Below are 19,552 nucleotides of genomic sequence, written 5' to 3'. Positions count from 1 at the left end.
TGAGTTGCTCGTAATAGTTTGTAGATATGAGCTGGGCTGGCTTTTGACCAAATGCCCCAAGAGATTGCCATGACTCTTGCATTGTGTTGTTGTTGTTTTTTTTTTTTTTGCCAGGACTATTTCCCTCATGGTTATATTTTCAAAATAATATTGCAATATAGGGGATAATTAAATAGCAGGGCAGCCTCCGAAACGCTTTATGGCAAAGGTTCTAGGAATACACTGTGCATAATTCCTAATATCTGCACATTGAAAATTATGAAATTTAATGTAAGACTATGATAGTCTTGAATGACCCGCATCTTCTCCTCTTTATCAGGCCAGTGTTGTTTTAGCTATAAAACACTGCCTACATAACTTGATATGTAGTGACGAATGTAAAGGATTTGAAATGTTTCACACATGGCTGGGAGATGGGATGATAGGTTTACTAGGGATTGTTGGGAAAAATGTACTGCTGAATGTCGTCTAGTTCACATAAGGTGGACAAAGGTAAAAATAGGAATAACATTAACTAAACAGAGGCATGAGGTTCAGAGGGTATAGTTCTGATGAGAGGATGAATTGTATATATTACTGCTTTTAAACAGCCAATTGTTTTCTGGACTGACTTTGTTCAAAATATGCATTGGTTTGTGTGTTTTTGTATCTTTGTTTTGTGTTTGTCTCTAGTATGGGGAAAAGGAACATGCTCTGAATATTCTGCACCATCGGCAAATGCCCAAGCTGTAATAGGCTTAAGAATTAGAGTCAAATATACTTTGAATGTACCATTGAGTGTTTACAGCCAGCATAGCAGGAAAAAAGATAATGCACAAACATATGATGTTTTACACGCATGTAGAAATGTATACTTGTAGATGGGATTGTTGACACTTTCTACTTGGAATGTTAAAGGCTTAAACTGCCCCAAAAAAAGGAGAAGCATTTTATCAAGGATTTGGAGAGAGAGTGCAATGTGGTCCTTTTACAGGATACTCACTTACTAGAAAAACCTGAGAATTTACTAAACAAATCAAGGTATGAGAAGGTATTACTAAACTGTTATTCATCTAAGTCAAGAGGGGCGGGTATTCTGATTAGGAAAGGACTGGGAATGGCTATAGAGAAAGTGACAGTGGATGGTGAGGGGAGAATGTTTTTGGTGGACGTGAGATACCAGGGAATGTTGATGACTTTGGATTCTGTATATGCACCTTGTTCTGAGGGAGTGCCTTTCTTCAGAGTCTTAAGCACACGTCTGTGAGATATGGATAGAGAATGTATTATTCTGGGGGGAGACTTTAATTGTGTACGAAATCATAAGGTGGATAGGTCCTGTGCATGCAGGTTTACGAGCTTAGGCATGAGCAAAGAATTTCAAGGTTTTGCGGATACATTTGATTTAATTGACATTTTGAGGGGTTTATATCCTGGGGAAAGAGAATATTCATTTGACTCTCCAGTTCACGACTTCTATTCCTTCCTGATCTCGGACAGGTTTATTGAAAAGTCGTCTGAGACGAGTATAAGATAACGTGGTTTATTGGACCATTCAATGGTGATGCTAAAATTTAAAATGGAAGTTCATCTATCTGATTTCTTTAGGTGGAGGCTTAACGTGTTCATACTAAAAGATGAAGAAGCCTATAAGGCCTTGGAGAATGTTATTTCCTTCTACTTTAAAGAGAATAATGGGTCGGCAGATATTCTGATAGTATGGAATTGCTTTAAGGCCTCGGTTCGCAGTAAATTAATGTATTGGACTTCTAGGGCAAGGAAGTCAGGAATGGAGAACTTAAAAGGAATGGAGATGGAGCTAGGTGACCTGCGAAAGAATTATGCCTTGTCCAAAGATATGGGTGACAAATTAAAGATGCATAGGGCTAAGGAGGCGCTAAAGTGTGAGATGGACACACAGTCGGAAATGGGCCTTTTCTTTATGAAGCTAAAATATTGGGAGGAGGGAGTCCGAGGGTGTCGTCTCCTCGCAAATAAATTGAAGGGTTTGATGGAGAGATTGTATATTCATAGGATAGACAATGGGTCAGGTGAAATGGTTGTTAAAATGAAGAACATTTGTTATTGTTTCCGGACCTTCTATGCCTTTTTATATACGGAGGAGCTTCATCCCTCTAGTTTGGATCTAGCTAGTGTCTTCCAAAAAATAAACGTTCCTAGTCTGTCTGGGGAGGGAGGGAATTTGGTAGATGCCCCTATTAATATTGTGGATGTCTTAATGGCAATAAACCAACTTAATACCGGGAAGTCCCCAGGCATGGATGGATTACAGGTAGAATGTTATAGATCGTTCAGCCCAAAGCTGGCACCCATACTTTGTGACCTAAATAACCGTTTTATGATGGATGGGATTCTCTGTCCATCTATGAGAGAGGTGATTGTCACCCTGATTCCAAAGCCAGGGAAGGATAATAATAAATGTAGTAATTCTCGCCTGATCTTGTTGCTCAATGTGAATGTTAAAATATTCACTAGAATACTAACTAATAAGTTTGACAAATATATAAGGGATTTAATTGATTAGTCCCCGGTAGGGTTAATGAAGCAGAGATATGGATATGATAACATTAGAATGCTAGTAGACATTATAGGACTTCCAGAAGCTGAAGTGGAAAATATGTTGTTAATTTTTATGGACGCTGAGAAAGCATTTGAGTGTTAGTTGGGTATAACGTCCTTTCATCGCCAGTAATTCCAATTCCTGGCATTTAAACGTGGAAAGAATTACAAAAATGGTAAACAATATGTTTAGGGGTGGTGGGAATAGGCAGATGAAGGGTTGGTTGGGGGTAGGGAGTAGGTAACAATAGGAGTGGGGGTGGGGTTTGGGCAGCGGAACCCCCCCAAAATAAAAACATGTGATGAACATTTTCAGAATTCTTTCCACGTTTAAATGCCAGGCATTGAAATTACCGGCGATGGAAAAACATAGAACCGTTAATTGAACCTTTCTGAAATACACATTACTGGAAACAGAATTCAGGCCGTTCTTTCTAAACGCTGTTTGTGCGCTACAATCCAACATAACCGCTAGAATTTGGGTGAATAACGAATTATCTACGTCCCTTCAGCTGTTTAGGAGTACGAGACAGGCTGTCCGCTATCACCTTTTCTATTTAATTTGGCATTGTAACCCCTGATAGCTTATATCAGACATGAGCAACGCCTTCGGGGTCTGAGAGTGGGAGATGCTGAGGTTAAGGTACTTGACTATGCAGAAGACATGACCATGCTTCTAGCTAACCCAGATGAAGGGGGGGCCTTGCTGAAACAGCTATTTGAGGAAGTGGGTCGTCTCTCAGGGCACAAAATCAACTGGGAGAAATCTGTGTCCTCCCTGATTAAGGAGTCTTCATCATGTAGAAGATTAACTGATTGGAATTGTCAGTGGGCAAACACGAGTGGTGAATATTTGGGGGTCTACCTTATACGCGATCTGAAAAAAGTTGTGGAATTTAATCTCAATTAGCTGATAGAAGTGCCCCAAAGGGATATCCGCAGATGGGAGCGAATGACTCTGAATGTTTTGGAAAGAGTGAATGCCATTAAAATGATGCTTCTGCCAAACGTACTGTATATTATGCAGTCACTCCCTTTGAACTTCCCCAAGAAGGTGCTCAAGCGTGTTGATAAAGTATTTCAGAGATTTCTGTGAGGCACTGGAAAGAGGCCAAAGGTCCCACGATACATTATGACACGTAGTTTCCGGAATGGAGGCTTTGGTTATCCAATTCTTGAAATGTATCATATGGGATTCGTGTTGAAAAAATCTGCCAACTATTTTACTGAAAATGGGGGATCAGTGCCTTTATGGGTATCGATAGAGAGGGATAGATTGTTGCCATATTGCCTAGATAGTGTGTATTCACTTGGAAAAATGTCTAAGCTGTCGGCAAGATTACAATCTATCAATGTTACTAAGATTGCGCTGACAACTTGGATTTTGGGCTGTGGACAGAACCTGTTTATGCATTACGGGGCTTCAATTTGGCATAATCCAGATTACAGATTGATAATGAGACATTAAACTGGTGTAGTTGGGTTAAGAAAGGGGTCTTGAAGATTGGAGATGTCTGGCAGGAAGGGCAAATGACGCCCTTTGTAACTCTTTCACAGAAGTACGGCTCAGGTAATGGGGAGCTCAAGAGATACAAAGCTCTGGAGGCCTTGTTATCTGAAAGAAAGAAGATGCTGAGTGCATCAATGGAAGACAAGCCGAAGGTATGCAACTTGTTTGATGCACCACCCCGTATTTTGTCAACCTTTCTTAAAATGATGCCGGTTGAAGACTCCTTGACAATTTCTTGGGAGAAGCTGAGGCAAACCTGGATTGAAGAGCTAGGCAGAATCATATCAGTAAAAGAGTGGCAAGGGGTTGTAGACAGTGGCGACAAGGGCTAAAAAGGATTTGAATTTACGCTATACTCACCAGAGAATTCTAGGTCGCCTCTACTAGACTCCTGTGTGGATTGGGCATGCATGACACCGAGGTGTGCTGGGGCTGTGGTCAAGAAAGGGGCTCGCTGCTGCATATGCTAGGGGACTGTATTAGGGTTGTAGACTTCTGGAAGGATGTGATTGATAGATTGGATGCAATCTTGGGGGTGGCATTCCCGAGGTCTCCATCTGCTGTGGTTTTTATTTCACTCAAAGGTAGGAGTGATGTGGCATATGACTCGCCATATTGGATTGATAAAGTACTGATTGTGGTGACCAAGCAAATCCTGAGAGTGTGTAAAACAAGGAAAAAGCTGCTGCAATGTAAAGCAAAGTACGCTATCAAGGTAACAGAGACAATTGTATTTAAATTGGGGATTGAATCGGTTATTGACAGTCAACATCTAGTTGGACCAATTGATCATATTTGTTTAGTACGGTTCTAACTCTTGAAATTCTCATCATAAAAATGTACAGCAAGGCAAATAGTAACCAGGAAAAAAAGAAAAATCAAATCGACCAGGAGGGTTGGCTGTCAGATGTGCAGACTCTTTCAAACTTTGAAAAGCATATGTTGCTGAAGCAAAACTGGGAGTAGGTTTACCTGGAGTTATGGGGACCGTTCAATGAGATGTACGGTTGCACGTGATTTTGTGCAATATATGAGCTATAGATTTGTGTGTGATCTGCCTAGTGGTTTGTTGTGTGAAGACATGTGTGTTTGTTTGTGACTTGTCCTGTTCAGTCTATGTAGTTTGTCTTTATGTATTATATTTTGTTGACCTATGTGCACTGGGAATTTTTGTTACAGCAACTTGAGATGATTTAATGGATATGATCAGAATGGAAATATATGATAATATAAGAAGAATATTCTTAGGTTGAATTCTAATCTGTATAAATTTGGAACCCATGTGCTACTAGATTATTTGTTCTATATGAAAATTTAAATAAAGTGTTGAAAAAAAAAGATTATTTAAACATCAACGATTAAATGGCAGAGCATACAGGAGCTTAGTAGCAAGTTCTTGAAAAGACCTCACCATTGCTCTGTAGTAGGACGTGAGATGAAACAGCCCTACAGATAATGGGTGTATCGGACACATTTACTCCCTAAAAATTGGCAAAACCCCCCCCAAAAAATAGAAAAATGCCATGTAGAATCCTGCGTCCCGGCTTTCACCGTCATAGTTCCATGGGTATGTTTGGACCAGTGGTGCACGTAGTACCACAGGAAGAAACGTTTATATTTTAACTGCCCGATTGTAAGAAAAAGAAATATGTATCTTTTATTGTGCATGAATAACTAATTTAAGAAATAAATATTACAAAAACATTTCTGCTTTTCAGTTAAAATATATTTTTACTCACTTATAAAATACTTTATAAAATACTATCTTTGGGAATTGGGCTTAAATTTTTACTCCCTAAAAAATCATTTTACTCCCAACTTTCAAAAATAGGTAGTACAATACTCCCACTTCCAAATCTCATCTGGAGAATTGTTCCCAGACATGTGGTAAGTTCACAGAGGCGATAACTGTAAACACTTGCTCTGAGGTCACTGGTTGAAGATTGAAGACAGAGATTGAACTCTTAGCAGCTGTCTTATGTGCGTAAAATGTGTCCTGGCAGATGTGTCCGCTTCTACTTTCCTAGCTATGTGATTTCTGATGTTGGATATTTTGCTGCAGAATGCATTGGCCAAAGATTCACACCATTTGCAGGTGTCGATTCTGAGAAGGCCTCCAGGTTACAGAGAGTGTAAAACCGGAAATATATTGGGGTATATTGTCAGCACTATTAATTTGATTTTTGTAAAATGTATGTTTTGCATCAATGGTAGCCTTTTTAAATGTCGTCCGTTTGCCTTTTAATACATGATTAATGATGGGGGAGGGATCTTTCCTCTAGCTCCACTCGAGAGCTCTAATTTTGGTTTTACTGGATCTGAGATGCAAATTATACCATTTATTTTTCTTGCCATCAGTTCTAATGGTCTTTCATGTTTATCATGCAATTAACATTTAAAAAGTAGTTTCTAACTAATTGATTGAGAGGTTGCTCTTGATCAATCATGTATATACTGTTTTGAAAGGCTGAAGACATATTGCCTTCAGTTAGAAGACAAGGATTCCGGTAAAACATTTCCTTGTTAGTCTGTCGTTTTGGCTTATGGTTAAGAGCTAGGTTCAAGCTGATCAGTTAGTGGTCCAATCAGCTAAGAGAGGTGTGTGTGGTCTGAACTGTCGCCAGATTTCTCACAACTGCTCAATAAAGTGGACATCCCTTGATGTATGTAGGGCCTATAACAATTTGTGAGAAACCAAGAGAATCAAAAAAGGACCACAAGTCAGATGACATTGCATCTGAAGTATCATTAAATCCAAGATTAAAATCTCCCATCATAACTGACTGTCCTTCATTAGAAATGAAGGACAAAATAAACTCTAGCAGATAGGAGGTAAAGTTTAGAAATAGAGATGGGGGTCAATATAAAATTATACAGTGCAGGACAAGGGAGTTAGTGCTATAAATTTTAACCCCTAAAGGTTTGCATCCTGGTATTCTCAAACTGTTTATTGTCTTTATAAATGAGAGCAGGGTCTCCGCCTGTAGATTCTTATTTATTACCATGTAATAGGGAAGACCCATCTGGGTTAGCTAAATCAATGTTCCGGTCTCGAATGGTCCTGTAACCATGTTTCAGTGATGGCAAATAGATTGAAATTATGTGCACTACTGATGCCTGCAATATCTAGGGAATGGGCGCGAAGTGACCGAGCATTTAATAGTGTACAATTCAGGCTGTGCATCTTAGTAGGGGTCTTAATGGTATGGGATTTAGATGAAGGAAACCGATCAATGCCTGGTGTCAAGGGAACAGGGTTGGGTCTAGAAAAACCAGAACGAATCGAAGACATATGATATAACCCATCTTTCACATCCGGAGTAACTATGGTAACATCTGGGTTTCCTGTAACAGCCTGGGATTTAGTGCATTTTAAGGGACCAGTGGAGTATGTGCATAAAGCTGCCATGATCCCTTGGGTTAAGGCAGGTGGCAGCGTAGTTCAAGATATACAGAATGACCAGTTGCTGGAGTATCAGTCTTGACCACGTTAGATGATGCATCTGGAGCCTTAATATGTGATTGGTGATGTAAAGCAAAGTACGGTTCAAGGTAACAGAGACAATTGTATTTAAATTGGGGATTGAGTCTGTTATTGACAGTCAACATCCAGTTGGACCAATTGAATATATTTGTTTAGTACGGTTCTAACTCTTGAAATTCTCATCATAAAAATGTACAGCAAGGCAAATAGTAACCAGGAAAAAAAGAACAATCAAATCGACCAGGAGGCTTGCCCTTTGCCAGGCGTAACGCTTGCCGGGACAACAAAGGTTTGCTACTGTTATGCCCCAGGAAGAAGTTACAATTGATACAATCAGCACAATTGGCAGTGTAAATGCAGTATAGAGGAGCCAATGCAAGAGGCCACTTTGTGCTTTAGCATGCTTAAACACGCTTGTGCAGCGCTTACCTAGTCCAGTGAGTCTCGCAGAGGGGTTCTGCCCATTTGCCAACATCTGCCTTAAAACCAAGGCATTGGCCCCTGCAATCAATGGACCGACATCCCCTCGCTCAACCTGATGACCCTCTCTTTATATCAGATGCAGTTTGGATTCTGCCATGTTCTCCTACCTGGAATTAGAGGTACCACAGAAAGAGGATACCAGGCTTGGGCTTCTGAGGCAGCACCTCAAGCATATTAACCAGTAGCGATTCATGCCGCGGACATCATTCAGCAACTGGAACGTGCTAGTCTGTAGGTCAGAACCTTTTCTGACCTGCTCACCTTCTGTAGCACACCTATAAACACTGTGCTTCCAGAATGTATATTTTCGGAGATATGTTCTATCTACAGACTACCAGAGAAAAATAGTTTCTTCATCAGTCATTTCTAAATCCAAGTACTGCACACCTTAGTCAATGTCTGGGCCAACAAAGTCTGCCCTTGGGGTGAGATATTGAAGTACGAACCAGATAGACAGTGAAGTGGGCCTCAGGGGGAAACATGTATTATAATACATGACTGATGTAGCTTTGGTTTTCAGACTGGTTAAATCATGACTTTGATCGACAAAATGCTGTATGTGTTGACCATGATCACTGAGGAATTCACTGATTTATCTCTTCTGTTATAGGGTTCTTTGTCCTGCAGAATGCTTAACACAGGGGACCACAGTATGGGGGACGGAAATCTACACATATGTAAGACCACCTTTTTATTGCAAATATACATTTTTATGTCGATATTTATTTCTTGGTTGTGACTGGAGAAACATAAAAAATCGCACTTTAGGTCTAGAGGCTACTGAAGCTCAAACCACAGGCCAGGAACTATGCTGGGGCTGTGAAGCACTCTTCATCTCTTGTAACCAGGTGTATCAAAAAGATAAATACAGGGCACAATTCTTAAGGAGTTTGCTACCACCTAAAACCTTCCCACTTTTTAGGAATGATCTGGGAGTGAATAAGTGTGTCTTACTCCATCTGCTCTCTGATTCGGTTTTTGTGAGGATAAGTCTACTGAAATTTAAAAAAATTGCGACCAACATGAAACGTACTGCATGCCGTGACAGAAACAACTCTAACCAGATAGTTGTGGATTGCTTCAACACTGTTACACATTTTCTGATAACCTTGCTAAATGCATACCTTACCAAAGGGTTTTTCACTCCTGCTTTAAAATACTCATGGACTATGTTATGTATCTATTTACTATAATATTAATACACAGGATTCTGCCATGTGTAATCCGTATCCTTTAATGCCAATCTTCTTACTGGCTTTCCCTTCCACATTCCAGTTCTCTTAGACCCGTTCAACATTCTACTACAGTATTCTACAATCACTCTCTATAAGACTATATATCAGCATATAACAACACACAACAACCCCCCCTGTACTTATAATCTCAGTTCAGGCTTCATAAATTGACAAGTACAATTGTACTTATAGCATAGCAGGTTCACATTACATCTGCTCAATTAGACGAGCCGGCCTTCGACTCACCCTACAAGGCTGACTCCTTGGAACTACATAATGTAGCTCAGAACTTACATCACATGCTGACTCCACCAACCCAGAGCTTTCTGGAACATCAACAGACCCTACAGAAATGTCATCAGAGAAAGGAAAATCCATTTCTTCAGGCATCTCTGCTACATGTTCATGTTCATCTTCTTCCAAACCACCTTGAAATAGCCTTCTAAAAAATGAAGCATTCCTTGTTATCTCACATTCATCTCCCACAGCTGTCACCATGGGACCTTTAATCCTCTTGATTTTCAACGGCAACAGCCTGTATCTTTTTTCTACGCTGCCTTTGTTGCACCAGAACAGACTCTCCCACCTTCAATTTACTTTCACTTGTCCTCCTCTTGATATCAGCCCATTCTTTAATCCTTTTCCTTTTCAACCTATCCCTTTCCCTGACCTCTGCATCCTCCACAGGTGTATAGTCCTCCTTCTGTGGAAGCCTGGTTCGGGGTGTATATCGAATCATCAACTCAGACGGTGAATATCCAGTCATCTCATGAGGAGTATTACGATAGCTCCACAACATCTGGGATATTGCCTCAGGCATTGACATATTATCCACAACCGCTTTCTGCCGAGTTCTCTTTATCGTGTTCATAAATCTCTCAACCATGCCATTGGCTTGTGGCCACAGTGATTTGATCTTTTGGTGTTTAAACCCCAGGTGTACAGCGAATTTGCTAAACTCATGTCCCTGAAATGGTGGCCCATTATCAGTTTTAACCACATTTGGAACGCCCCACTCACTGAATAACTCTTCCAGAACTACTGACACATGATGGAAAGCAGTAGATGCCACATGCTTAACCAACGGAAATCTGGAGTACTCATCCACAGCTACCAGCAGATACCCTCCTTCTTCAAGCAGGCCAAAGAAATCAATAGCTACTCTATTCCATGGCCCATCAGATAATGGCACTACCTTTAGAGGTTCAGAGTTTTTTCCAGACGCAGTCACTTGACAAGCAATACAGTGTTATAATGTGTCCTCAACAATGACATCCATGTAAGGAAACCAAACTTGGTTCCGAAGAAACTTTTTGGTATTTGCAACTCCACTATGTCCTTCATGCGCCAGCATTACAAGTACCTTTCGCAACCTTTTAGGAGCTACTAACCTATTTCCTCTCAGCAGTACTGGTCAGTTGCCGACAGTTCACTGCTCACTCTGGCTATTCTCTCCAGATCTCTTCTATCCACCCCGTCTTCTGTAATTTGAGTTTTATTCCAACACTTCCATCTACCAGCTTTGGCAATCTGAACTGCCACTTGAATTGTAGGATCCTCTTTACTTTTTTCCATAAATATCTCTTTCGTGACTGCCAATGGTAATGCATTGAGAGACAAATATGACAGATATTCTTCTACCTCCCCTTGCATTTTATTCTCAGACACCTCTTTGGGATGCCTAGATAAATAATCTGCAGGATTGGCTTCCTTTGCCGGCTTGTAAATGATGTTATAATCATACTCCTGCAAATGAATTCCCCACCTTTCAATCCGCTGAGGCATCTTAACTCTGGGGTTCCCAAATAGAGACAGGAGAGCCTGGTGACCTGTAATCAAAGTGAATGGTCTTCCAATTACAAAATGATCAAATTTCTCACAAGCCCATACTGCTGCCAAACTTTCTCTTTCAGCTTGTGAATATGCCTGTTCAATGGGACTCAGCGCTCGACTTGCATAAGCCACAATATGCCTGACATTATCTTTTCCTGGTTCCGTTTGTGCTAAAATGGCCCCCAGACCCACCGGGCTTGCATCCACCCTGACTTCAGTCTCCCATCTTGGACTGAAATATTCCAACTGCCGGTCACTAGCTAGTTCTTTCTGTATCAACTCAAAACGTTCTTTGCAATCTTCCTTCCACAGAAATGCCACATGTCTCTTCAAAACATGTCTCAAAGCATCAGTCATTGTTGGGCAAATATCTCGCACAGGAGCCAGTCATTCCTAAAAATGATCTCACCTCAGCCACGTCCTTTGGAGGATCCAGCCCTAGAATGGTATTCACTTTCTCTGGGTCTGCCTGGATCCCATTTTCTGAGAATATATGTCCAAAAAATCTTAAACTACTCTTGTTCACCTCACACTTTGGACCATTCAATGTCAACCCATTATCCTGAAGGATCTTGCACACCTGCTCCAGTGCTTCATCATGCGAACTCTTATTCACGGCATATACCAGTATTTCATCACTATAATTAAATGCATGCTTTACTGGCACAATAACTCTACTTATCATCACTTGGAATATCTCTGCTGCAGAAGAAATGCCAAAACCCAGTCTTTTGTACCTAAACAATCCCTCATGTGTCGTAAACGTGATTATGGGTCTTGAATCCGGATCAGTTACCAGCCGATGATATCCTTGTTTTAGATCCAATTTCGTGAATCTGGTGGCTTGATTCAAACAAATGATCATGTCCTCAATACTAGGTCCTGGATATCGCTCTCTCTGTATTGCTGTATTAGGAATTCTCATATCCACACATAAACAAAGACGACCATCTGCTTTAGGCACCACTACCAACGGAGATACCCATGGCGTAGGTCCACCATCAACTCTCTCAATGATGTCATTGTCAATTAGTTGCTGTAATTCCTGAGACACTTTGGTCTGCAGATGAAACCCGATTTGCCTGGGGTGCTGAGGAACAGGACGAACTGATGGATCAATATGTAAATCTATTACACTATCTTTCAGTTTTCCAACACCCCAAAATAACTGTGGAAACTTCTCTTTTATCTTTTCCAAATCCAATGTCCCTCCTGCAAGAGCACACACATTGTGATGCTGCGAGGGAACCCCTTGTATCTTTTCCGACTGTTTATACTTAACATCAATAAGCTGTAATTCCGTGGCAGTTTTGCAGCTAATGAGACATCTACCTATTGCTGAAGTACTTATAATATGCATGTTAACTGGTATGCAACGTCCATCATGAATCAAATCACATTGAAATTGTCCTTTTGATAACACTGGTTGTTTAGCACACAATTATTTGTGCTCTTGATGGTCTTAAAGGATATAATGCCGATATACCTTCATATACCCTTTCACTCATTACATTTACTGTTGCACCAGTGTCCACTAGAAACGGTGTATCTTGTCCACCTAGGTTCACAGTAACTTTTATGGCCACTTTATCATCTCCATTGTCATATATCAGTCTTACATATTCTTTGATGTATCTATCATACTCCTGATATTGATATTAACCTTTGTTCACATACTCTTCCTCCACTGGCAGGTTTTCATAGGGTTTCCCAATTTGTATTTCTTCCTGATTCTGACTCTGACATGATTTCACAGCCTGATTTTGTTCCAGATCCCTCTGCTCAGACATTTCTATTTGTAGAGTATCCATTGCTCTAACAAATCCTAGTTGTTGAACCTGTTGAGCCACTCCTGCCAGTCCACTCGACCTTGTGACCTCTTTCTCTGGAAATGGTCTTACATTGGAACCTCTTTGACCATCATACCTATGGTTTGAAACCATGTGTGTGCTAGATCTATATGTAGGTGCCATCGCTCTTTCTCGGCACATTGTCTGAAAATTATTTTCCTGTCCACATCGTAGACACAATTGACCTAAAGCAGGACACTGACCTTTGTGTGGGAATTCAAACCTACATCTGTAGCATTGTCTTTCCAACGGAATCCTACGAAAATTGTTCCAGCCATCCTGACAAGGTGCTGCTCCAGATGACACATTAGAATATCTCTTTTGCCATTGTACATTTTGTCCTATAGCAGCAATGGTGTCCAGTTTCTTTGGATTTTCTATGTTCGCCGCCTGCGTATCAACTCTCTCATAGACTCTTGCTAATTCTAGTACTTCTTTCGATGGAAGCAGTTTTTTTAACAGATGTTTCCTGAATTGAGATGATACACATCCTTAAATTATTCTTAATCTTATCGCTTCATTATCATTGTAATTTGCAAAGTCACAATATACTGCCCTTTGTTGTAATCTTAATGCAAATTCTGCAATGGACTCATTCAGACCTTGTGTGCATTCGTTAAATATATATCTCTCATAATCCTTGTTTGGTGGAATTACCAGTCTACTACTGATTGCTGTTACCAGAATTGACATGTAATTTTCTCCTCTGGAGGTATTGTTTTGATAACACTGTTCAGCTCTTTACCAACTAAATTTATAAATATATCCAACTTGTTTACAGTATTTTGATTTCCAAATGCTCGTAAGAAATGCTCGAATCCATCTAGCCAGTATTGCCATCTTTGACCTTGATCTTCTTGAGGCTCTAGACTAAAAGGGTTTGGACACCTTAAATAATTGACTGGATTCATGGGCAATGATATCCCAGACGCAAGTTGAGTTGAATTTGTGCTTGAGTCCCCATTTGCATTATCAGATGACATTTTATTCAATGTTCCACCAATATTTGATTATCTGTTCTTATTTATCTGTCTTTTGACTTTGTTATCTGATCAATACTTTGCTTCTTTTCACTCTTACTGTATGTGTTTATTATTTTGCACTTATTCAGTATTCAGTGTTTATTTGCAGGTGTATCTATTTCTTTGTTGTGTGCTATTTCACTTCAAATTGTTCTCCTAGACAATTCAAATTTGTGTTATTGCTTCAGCCTTGTATTGTACTTTTGCTTTCATTCTCTCTTATTTGCCAATGCTGCACAAATACTTCACTTCATTTTACATGAACCTTCGGTATTTCACTTTTCTTTGTTCATGATGACTTGCTTATTGCTCGTCCAAGCTTATTTTGTTACCATTATTCTTATTTGTGTACCTTTTTATATAGCAGCAATTGCATTTATGACAAGCGATAACTCTATTGCTTTCTCTCCGTTACGTTTGTCGAATTCATAAGGTTCAGTTTCATTTCATTTTATCATTTAGTTTCAGTTCTTATCTCATGTACCGGGTTGCTATGGGAGCGTTTCTAAATACATTTTTGTATCAATATGGCGGCACGTTTTTTGATGCTCTTAGGTGCTTTCCTCTAATACCTTCTTCTATGTCTTCATACTCACATCTCCTACATCTTGGTTAAATGCTTGCACTTCAAGTGAGTACGTTTACCATTCTGTTTCAAAAGATGCAGTGCCTTTCTTAACCTCTCATGCACATCATTTATAATAATGAATGTCCCCTTTTATCCAACAATTCGTTTTGACGATGGGCGCTTTGCACCGGTGTGCGTGCCTTACCGTTTCTGTTCACTTGTTCCAATATCCTTCTGTTCTACGTTATTGCTTATTCAGTGTTATTGCTTTTTCAGTGTCCGTTTCTTTCCATCTTTCGTTTCCTCCTTTTTCTGCCTCAGTACTTCTGTCCCTTTTTTACACTGGTCATGTTTCCCCTCGTCGCCATTGTTATGTATCTATTTACTATAATATTAATACACAGGAGTCTGCCATGTGTAATCTTTATCCTTTAATGCCAATCTTCTTACTGGCTTTCCCTTCCACATTCCAGATCTCTTAGACCCGTTCAACATTCTTCTACAGTATTCTACAATCACTATCTATAATGCTATATATCAGCATATAATAACACACAACAGACTACTCTACCTCTTAGCAAGCCCTCATTGGATCAATGCAGTCAAACCAGACAACTTTAGGAGGATTGCAAATACTCCATTCCTCATCAGGATATTGTAAATAATGGTTACAATTCAACTGCAGGCTTTTGTTGAAACACAAGAGCTGGCAGGTGAACCACAGTCTGGAGTTAGGTCAAGTCACAGTACAAATACTGCCCATAATGCTTTTGTTCTCGTTCAGTTGGATATTTCTGATGCTCCGCTGCCTGGAATTATTCCTCTGCAACTGATAGCACTGTCTCAGCATTCAAACCAAATATATGTCTGTTCTGTATGGAATCCCACATGGGTCTGGTCTGCCCCTCTTCATTTTCAACATGTTCACTGAACCATTTCACAATCTACTTTTGAGACTGAATAGATGGTATCACTGCTACACAGTTGATACCCACCTGTTTTTTAGGTTTTGGCCAATAGGTGTCACTAGCCACCTATGTTGCAAATCTATTGGCATGGGACTGCTAGAGGGGAACTACAGTGGCATATGAGGCGGGACACATCCAGCTGATGTTCTTCGGTTATGAACCCACCCCTTGTACACCCATGGGCCGCTAATGCCTGTATGCATTCTCACCCATCCCGCACAAACCACGCCCCCCGGGGTTTCTTTTCCTTGCTTTATCTCGTTTACACACTGGCTCTGCTCTACTGTTAATATATGTTAACCCTCACTGCAGTTCTTTTTAAAAGTTTAGCACAGAGTTGTGAATTACCGAACCAGAGCTGTACCCTGCCTCTTGAGCTTGTTCTTGTGAAAATGTAAATGGAAGAGAACATGAAAAGGGCACGACATCGGCTTGGGTAACAAACCAGTGATATATTGTCTCTTGGGTGTTCTTGGGCAGGTCAACAGATGTTTGTTTGTTTATAAGCAGATTATGCTTTGCTCCTCACTCGTATCTGAGAGTGAGCGAGTTGGTATGTTGGTTTGCGGTGAAAAAATAGTTTTCGTACAGGCAAAGTGCAGGAGTTACCGCGCTGGGTGTCACAAATGCCTTCCCCTAGTGACGCCACTATCCTTGAAATCACTTTGCAGTACATTTCTGCTGTTCTTATTCTATCCATCACTATAGATAAATCTATGTTGACAATTATGCCCTTTTTAGCCATGCTGAACATATTTTGCCATTGCGTTTGCATCCCTTTTAGGTGTCACCAGTAAATGAACCGATCCCCATGAGGGTTCCTTTATCATGCCATTGTAATCATTCTAGCTGCCATGACCATGTGTATACTTTCTATAAAGAGTATGTTGAAACTTTCCAAAGTCCCATTATTCTGTGGATGGTAGAAAACATTAGTTTCATGCTCTATCCTACACAATGGAAGTTACCCTCCATCGCTTTGAATTCTAATTGCACCAATTGCCTGTGACAATCACTGCAAGGAGCCCTTCCATTAAAAAACACCCCATTCATAAACTCGATCCCATCATGATTGTCACTGAAGCATGGTGCAATACCAAGAGGTACTTGAATTAATTATGTTTAAGAAGTACACCAATATGACCACCAAGATTCATCATCTGACTATTTCTACTTATGATTGGCCAGCCATGCCATCCCTTAGATAGTACACTCAACACATTTCGAGCAAATTCCAAACTGGTTATCATCCTAAAATGTTTCAAATTGGCATCCAGCTATTTATAAGACCCACCTTGCGAACCGTCCCATGGGAAACACATTGAGCCTTAAAACATAATTAAAACAAGCATTGAGAAAGCCAACGGTTTTGGCTATTGTGTTGGCATGGGCTAGGCATTTGCCAACCACTGCTTATTGACAGTATCTGACCTGATGAAAACAGCCGAACCTATACATGATATGATATGGCATTTATAACGCACCCATATACAAGTGTTTAAAGGCGCGACGAGGCAAGGGAGGGGGAACAGAGGGAAAACTGGAAGTGATCCTACTAGGCCAGGTGGCATTCAGATTGTGCAAGTGCATCGAAAGGGGGAAGTGTGAAAGTGCAATGGAGAGGAGGAGGGGAAAGAGCAGTACATGGGATAAAATAATAACAATAAGTAAAGTACGGCCAGCTGGTGGCAAGTGCAAGGGTAAGTGCAGACATCCGGTGTCAAGTGCTGGTAGTGGGACTGTAGGGATAGAGAGACAGTCCCAAGTGCAGGGGTTGCCAGGAAGGCAGTGCAGGTGTGCGACTGGCGGTGGAGGGGACCTGGGCCCGAGGTCACAGCGTGGCCAGGTAACCAGTGCAGTTTAAGCCAGGGATTCAGCAGGGGAGAGGAGGAGAAAAGGCAGAAGCAAAGAGAAAGGTTTTGATCTGCTTCCGGAAGTTCTCCTCAAGTTTCAGTGAGGCAGGGAGGCTGTTCCAGAGGGAGGCCCCAGCCGAAGCAAGAGATCAACCGCCATCTCGTTGCTTGGAGAAGCGACTGACCCTGAGTTGGAGGCGGATGAGCGAAAAGCTCGAGAAGGAAGATATTTAGGAAGAGAGAGTTGAAGGTATTGAAGCCCCAGGCCTCAGAAGGCCTTGTGGACAATACCATCCTCGCAGCCACTGGGAGCCAGTGCAGAGATTTCAGTCCTGGAGAGATACGATCCCTGGGCTTGAGGCGAAGGACAAGTCTTGCAGCCCTGTTCTGAATAAGTTGCCGAGGGCGAAGAGTAGAGGCAGGCAGGTTTAGAAAGAGGCTGTTGCAATGTATATATGGGCATAGGATAGCAGTGCCTGGCAAAAAACACACCTAATTCCTATGCACAAGAAAAAACTGTTGTCCTTATCAGTGCTTGTTTTTAACAGGACCTGCAAGAAACATGACTTACAAGACACAGATATATTTCTGAGCAGACTGCTTAGAAATAACATTTTAGGACAAAATTTGAAGTGACTCTGCTATAAAGCTAGCTCATAGAGGTCTCAGAAGGATGTGTTTTTTTCTTTCTGGAGGGGCAAGTAGTGGGTGGGAATGGACAAACGGATTGGAACAGACATGGAGACCCAGTAGCTGTCTCCATTCTCATATGTCGTTCCCCTCTCTCAAATTAAAGGTTTTGGCGTATAAGTGACGTTTAAGCACTACTTTATAGCCAGTGGCGTCACTATGGTTTCTAGTTTTAGCTAGAAATTATAGCTAAAACTAGAAATCTAACAGCAATAGGAAACTGGGTATGGCAGTGCAATATACATAGCCAATAACGCCTGTTCCAAAGGGCCCTGAAGTGGAAGGAAAAAAACAAAAGACGGAGGAAGAAATTGTGGGAGGAATGGAGGGAGTGAGGAAGACAGGGGGTAAGAAGGAAGAACATAAATTGAGAGTGTTCTGTAGTGCTCTGAGGTGTATGCCATATTTGGGAATTTCCTGCACTTCTGTCATTACCTGGTTGGTTTTAGCGATGAGATGCCAATAATGACCAAACATATTTACACATTCAAGATAATGTAGTCCTTTGCATATAGGAATTCCACATTCCAGCCCAGAAACGATTGTAGGGTGTGCATTCACACAGAAAGCATACAGCTCCTAAGCAACAAACGCGTCCCACGTGCTCCTGATTGTGAGTGGTGTGGTGTCAAGCAGCAAAGTCACCCAAAGAGCAAAACAAATGAAGAGGTTCTCTGTTTAAAATATGTCAGTGTGAATATGGACACAAAAATTGAGTCATGGAAAAGGTAAATTAACAAAAAAAGTGTGTGAGTGCACATTGTGAATGAAATGTGTGTGAGAGAGAGTTGAATGGTGTATGTGTGTAAGCCTGCTTGAACGTGTATGTGTGTTTGTGTGAGTCTGCACGCATATATAGTGAGTGATCCTCTGTGTGTGTTATTTTGGTACAGGTGGGAGCTGCACTGGTGCAATGCATGTGCCTGTCATGCCGCGGGCTGCACTGGTGCAATGCACGTGCTTTTCATGCTGCCTGGCTGGACTACATTGCAGAGAACATTATGACCAGACCCTTAATTGTTCATGGATCGCAATGTGAAATCTTAGTGACCTTGTTAACGTGCACTCAGGTTCGGAGGTTCCACTCATGGAGGGATACTCTTTGCCCTCGGCCAGCATTGCAATAGGTAAGCATCTGGCTGTGATGTTACTATTATTAGAATATCTACATTTTCAAACACAAATATTTAACAGGAGGAGTCTGAGAGGTGACATCTCATCAGTCAATCATCTTTTTCTTAGGGTTGATGACACCTTGTATTTCTGTATTTCTTATTAGGTATCAGTACGCATTGCAATGGTGCGTCACACGTGTTTACACGAGGGACGTCCCCATTGGTATATTAGCGTGTTTTCAAAATGGCGCCAGCAGATACTAAACGCGGGACTGAAACGCGGAAGGAATGTTTCCTTACTCAGGAAACTCGACTTCTGTTAAAGGACCCAGCCCCAAAGGGACAGGAAAGCTTACCCTAAGGACCGCACTTCTCACCTTGC

The 19,552-nt window shown here is 41.0% G+C and overlaps 1 protein-coding gene across 1 annotated transcript in view; it reads left to right on the top strand.

The window, feature by feature from the left end:
* LOC138558839 (cysteine-rich secretory protein LCCL domain-containing 2-like) overlaps positions 1 to 19,552 on the top strand; it is a 446,647-nt gene that overhangs the window by 258,945 nt on the left and 168,150 nt on the right. Inside the window, exon 7 of the mRNA XM_069642676.1 lies at positions 8,647 to 8,713. Within this exon, the coding sequence (XP_069498777.1) occupies positions 8,647 to 8,713 (67 nt within the window). The remainder of the gene's footprint in view (positions 1 to 8,646; positions 8,714 to 19,552) is intronic.

This window comes from Ambystoma mexicanum, chromosome 1q, assembly GCF_040938575.1.
Source record: "Ambystoma mexicanum isolate Mex_15411 chromosome 1q, UKY_AmexF1_1, whole genome shotgun sequence".
NCBI classification, from domain to species: domain Eukaryota; kingdom Metazoa; phylum Chordata; class Amphibia; order Caudata; family Ambystomatidae; genus Ambystoma; species Ambystoma mexicanum.
Note: the sequence above shows the minus strand (reverse complement) of the source record. Positions and strands in the feature narration are given on the sequence as shown.